General features: G+C 50.6%; 4 protein-coding genes across 4 annotated transcripts; all 4 read left to right on the forward strand.

Annotated features, from left to right (window-relative positions):
* Positions 1-43: 43 nt before the first annotated feature.
* Positions 44-331, forward strand: DQ04_05111040 (hypothetical protein; the record flags this gene model as incomplete). The annotated part of the gene is made up of 1 exon (XM_009313991.1): positions 44-331. One exon carries the CDS (start codon positions 44-46, stop codon positions 329-331), a length of 288 nt encoding a protein of 95 aa, XP_009312266.1.
* Positions 332-736: 405 nt separating this feature from the next.
* DQ04_05111050 (cation transporter) lies at positions 737-2,182 on the forward strand (the record flags this gene model as incomplete). Its single annotated transcript, XM_009313992.1, has 1 exon — positions 737-2,182. The coding sequence occupies one exon, from the start codon at positions 737-739 to the stop codon at positions 2,180-2,182; it is 1,446 nt and encodes a 481-aa protein (XP_009312267.1).
* A 335-nt stretch (positions 2,183-2,517) lies between these two features.
* DQ04_05111060 (TATA-binding protein-like factor) lies at positions 2,518-3,345 on the forward strand (the record flags this gene model as incomplete). Its single annotated transcript, XM_009313993.1, has 1 exon — positions 2,518-3,345. One exon carries the CDS (start codon positions 2,518-2,520, stop codon positions 3,343-3,345), a length of 828 nt encoding a protein of 275 aa, XP_009312268.1.
* Positions 3,346-3,671: 326 nt separating this feature from the next.
* DQ04_05111070 (regulator of microtubule dynamics protein 1) lies at positions 3,672-4,364 on the forward strand (the record flags this gene model as incomplete). Its single annotated transcript, XM_009313994.1, has 1 exon — positions 3,672-4,364. The coding sequence occupies one exon, from the start codon at positions 3,672-3,674 to the stop codon at positions 4,362-4,364; it is 693 nt and encodes a 230-aa protein (XP_009312269.1).
* Positions 4,365-4,419: the final 55 nt, after the last annotated feature.

The following is a 4,419-nucleotide window of genomic DNA, read 5'->3' on the forward strand; positions in this document are numbered from 1 at the left end:
CGTGATCGCTGTGAACGGGCAGGAGGTGCTGACGCGGGCGGAGATGTATGCCGTCATGACGGAGCTGGCGAGGGAGAACCAGTCAAGGTGTCGTCTCCTGATGCAGCAGTACTACGAAGAGTATGCAGAGCGAAAGGGAATTAGTACCGGTGGTGTGGTAAACAGAAATGATGATCATGGTTTTATTGCGAAGAGTGGAAGAGCCGCGGCGTTTGAGAACGACGGCCGCTGGGAGCTGCCGCGATTAGAGTTGAGGTTTCACCTAAAATGTGGTGGTGTATTACGCGAGACAGCAATTATCGTTGAGACCGATAATGATGCCCTCAAGTGAAGTGAGGGGGGCTGGGGACGGCATGATGACTGGAGATAGAAAATAAATTCTTGGGGGACGGAAAAAAAGAGAGGAAATAGGAAGTGATAGATGGCAGCGCAATTGTCACATGCCCATTGTTGTGCAATAAGAATGGTTTTCTGTGCAGTGTGTCCAATTGTTTTTCTTGGGTTTTTTTTTTTTCATCCGGTGGTATATATATATATTTAGTATGTATATCAGTTTCTCCTTTTCTTTCTTATTTGGTGTTGGTAAGGAACGTGTGAAAAGTCATATCTTTTTATTCCCCCTAAAGTGGGTTTTCTTGACATAATATAAGCTCGTGGCCGGTCCTCTCTTCGCAGAGTGGCTACGTGACAAAAAAGAGGTTACACTTACGGGCAATACTTAAAAGGTGGAAAAAGTATGCGAAGGCGGTTTCTGATAGGATTAACACCGATGGCAGTGCGGCAGACTGTCAGGAACCACGGTCACGGTCACGGTCACAGTCACAGCGGGGCGCGCAGTGGTCACCACCACCACCACCATCATCGTCATCATCATCATCACCAGCAGCTGGATGCATCAATGAAAGGGCAACACTTGCGACAGTGCCAGCTCGTCACCGCTGTGGGTGGCTCCACCAATGTTCTTTTCTGTGTAGCAAAGGTGTGGATTGGCTCGAGTGGTGGATCTGTGGCACTTGTGGCGGACGGCTTTCACGCCCTTGTCGATCTTCTCGCTGATGTCATATCTTACGCCGCAGTCACGCTCTCAATGAAGCGACTGCCGAGGTGTCATTTCCCTTTTGGTATTGGCCGCATCGAGACGGCCGGTGCCGTTTTGGTTGCCTTCATCTTGCTCTTTGGTGGTGTGGTACTTCTCTTTCAGTCTCTGGAGGAGTGCCGGCGGGAGATTGTAGACCGCCTGGGCCTCCGCGGTGATGACGATGAAGAACAGCACCGTCAGCATCTGCACCAACATGGCGATGGTGGTAATGGTGTGCACAACGACCACCATGGTCACTCCCACTTTAACGTGAAGCATTTGGATGAAGATGGGCGGGTGACAATACTCTGGGCGATGGTGTGGGTGTCGGTGGTGTCCATTATCGCCAAGGAGGTTCTTTTCCGCTGGACAAAGCGTGTTGGTGAGCGGGCAGGGTCGCGCGTTGTTGTGGCAAATGCGTACCACCACCGTGCTGATGCATGGTCCGGTGTGGTGGCGCTCGTTGGTGTGGCAGGTCATTGCGTTGGCATGCCTGGCGTTGACGGGCTGGCGGGTCTCTGCGTGTCGTGGAGCATCATTCGCATAGGGTACAGTTTGCTGCGCAGCAGTCTGCTGGAGTTTTTTGACTTTCAGAGCGCCAACGAAGTGTCGGACGTGCGACGGGAGCTGCAGCTCCAGAGAAAGTCTCACCCCGTCAATGTGTTCCTTATTCGCCATGGGCATTCTTACGCTCTCCATGTTACGCTCCTTGTTGAGGCAAATACGACAGCGGCTACAGTAACTGCCGCTGCGAGTGAACTCACCACCCTTGCCAAGCGTAGCGTTGCGGTGGCTGACACTTACACTACACTTTTCGTATGTGACAAGGAGCAGGAGGAGTCGTTGCGTTACACACTGAAACTCGTGGAAACATTTCACGGTCTGAACTCCATCCTTTTTCAATGGGAAGCGAGGCGGCTCATTGTTCCTCAGCCGCTGCAGAGTGAGTGTATGGAAGATATACTCACCATTGCGTCTTTCTTTGGGTTGAAGGTCGTTTCGGAGGAAGGTAAGGACGCTGGTGACGCTGTTTCTGATGATGCTACTACAAATACTACGAATAGTGCTACTACTACCGCTTCTGGTGCTTCGGAAGCGGCGTGACAGAATGGGAAACGTTACTAAGGGATATTTTTTATCCGCCACACAAAGAAACACATATATCTATATATCCATACGCATGAATATTTACCCAAGCTTGTTCTCACAGTCCCTTAATCCCCCCTAATCGATATTGATGATGATCATCATCATAATTGTCAGAGCTTTTTTTTGTTGGATGAATGTGTGCTGCACCAAGCTGAAGGATCTATTTTTGCTGAATTCTCATTTGTGTGTGCACCATTTCTTTCGTCTCGTCGTAGGTGTGAAGCAAAGAGTCTCGCGGCACCATCAACAACTGTGACGATTGATTCACCCCCATCACTTCCAGAGCCAGGATGGATGATGATTTTGATGACTTTGGTGGTGATTTCGACCTTGACGAGAATGACTTTTTCAAGGACGGTGAAGAGGGCGCAGGGGAGATGGAGTACGCGATGTTCGCTGCAGGCGACGCTGTGCCACGCTCCGGTGGCCCTGGTCACCTTGCTGAGGCTGGCAGTGCAACGGCCGACGGCAACGGCGAAAACAAGAACAGTAACCCAAACGAGGAGGAGCTGACACCACCAAATATTCAGGAGCTTTTCCCAAATGCTGCTCTCGACACAAAGCCGGTGATTGTCGGTATTATTGCGCAGGCGAAGCTTGGTGAGGGAGTTGATCTCCGTGCCCTGAGCTGCGCAACACGAAACGTTGAGTTTATTCCGCGTTGTCGAACCCCAGCTGCGACAATGCGACTGCATGATCCGAGCGCGGTGGTGTTGGTGCGAACTTCCGGTTTTATGTCTATCATTGGCGCCGCCAGTGTCAGTGAGGCGCGACAGGCCACCGAACTCGCCGCGCGGATCATTCGCAAGGCATTGGGTCTCAGTTTCTGCACGGTTCAGTTCCGCGTGCGCTCCGTGATGGCACGGTTTAACTTGGGTCACCCCATCCGTCTTGATGAGTTAGCGCAGCATGAGGGTGTTTTCTGCAGCTATGAGCCGGACCGATTCAGCGGGTGCATTGTGCGCCTCGCGGGGAAGTCGCACGACAACAGATGGCAAGTGAGCTGCACGGTGTTCGTCACTGGTAAGGTGAGTATGGTTGGGGCCCGCAGTCAGGAAGAGCTGCGGGATGCGTTCTACACACTGCTGCCGATTTTGGCCCGCTATGCTAAAAAGTAGTGCAACCACCATAAAAAATTTTCGCCTTATCATCCCTGCATGCCGAATTCCCACTGGTGAAATTGGTGGGGGATGTGAAGAGAAAGTCCCAAGTACAAGAAGGAATTGCAATGGTTTGTGGTAGTGAAGAATATATTCTTTCGTGTGATGCGTGTGACTCTTTTCGTCTTGTTGTTTTGTTTTCTATCTCCGCTAACCCCCCCCCACACACACACAAACACAAAAAAAAAACAATTATAATAATAATAATCCGATTTTTTCAATAGCCCACAAAAGGTAATAAAGAAAGAGGAAAACGTTACGGTAAATTTTTTCTTGTTGAATCCATGTCGACTTGGGAGCAGGTGGCGCAGGAGGCCGACGACGCTGTTACGGCGAAGGATGTCAAGGGATGTTACGAGATCCTTCGCAAGGCTCACGAGAATGGTGTCCATCACCTACAGCTCACGTGGCGGTATGCGCGGGCCTTGTACGATATGGCTGAAGAAACAACCGAAAAGAGAGAACGTGAAAAGTATTTCAAGGAAGGTCTAGAATGGGCCAAAAAGGCAGTGGAGGAGGACCCTAATTTTTACGCGTCGCACAAGTGGTTGGGTATTCTCCTTAGCGCACAGAATGAGTTCATCAGCACGAAGGAAAAGGTGGCAAATGCTTATATCATACGTGATCACTTCCTAAAGGCTTTGGAACTCAAGGACGACGATGCCACATCACTCCATTGCATGGGAATGTGGTGCTGGAATGTGTTGCAGGTCGGCTGGGTGGAAAGGCAGGCGGCGAGTTTGCTCTTTGGGACACCGCCGACATCTACCTATGACGACTGTCTGAAGTACCTTCTGGCAGCCGATAAGTTCGAACCGTCTATTCACACCGCACTTGCAATCGGCAACGTGCATCTCCAGCTAAAGCAAAAGGATCAGGCAAAGATTTGGTACCAGAAAGCAATTGACCTCCCTGCTGGTACGGAGGCGCAAATGCGGCAGCAAGCTGAGGCCAGGAAGAAAATAGCTTCCTGTTAAAACACATGGGGTTACAGCACATTCATCGTTTTTGTTGTGATTCCATTCTTCTGCA

Source organism: Trypanosoma grayi (assembly GCF_000691245.1).
Source record: "Trypanosoma grayi strain ANR4 Tgr_511_V1, whole genome shotgun sequence".
In the NCBI taxonomy this organism is placed as follows: Eukaryota; Euglenozoa; class Kinetoplastea; order Trypanosomatida; family Trypanosomatidae; genus Trypanosoma; species Trypanosoma grayi.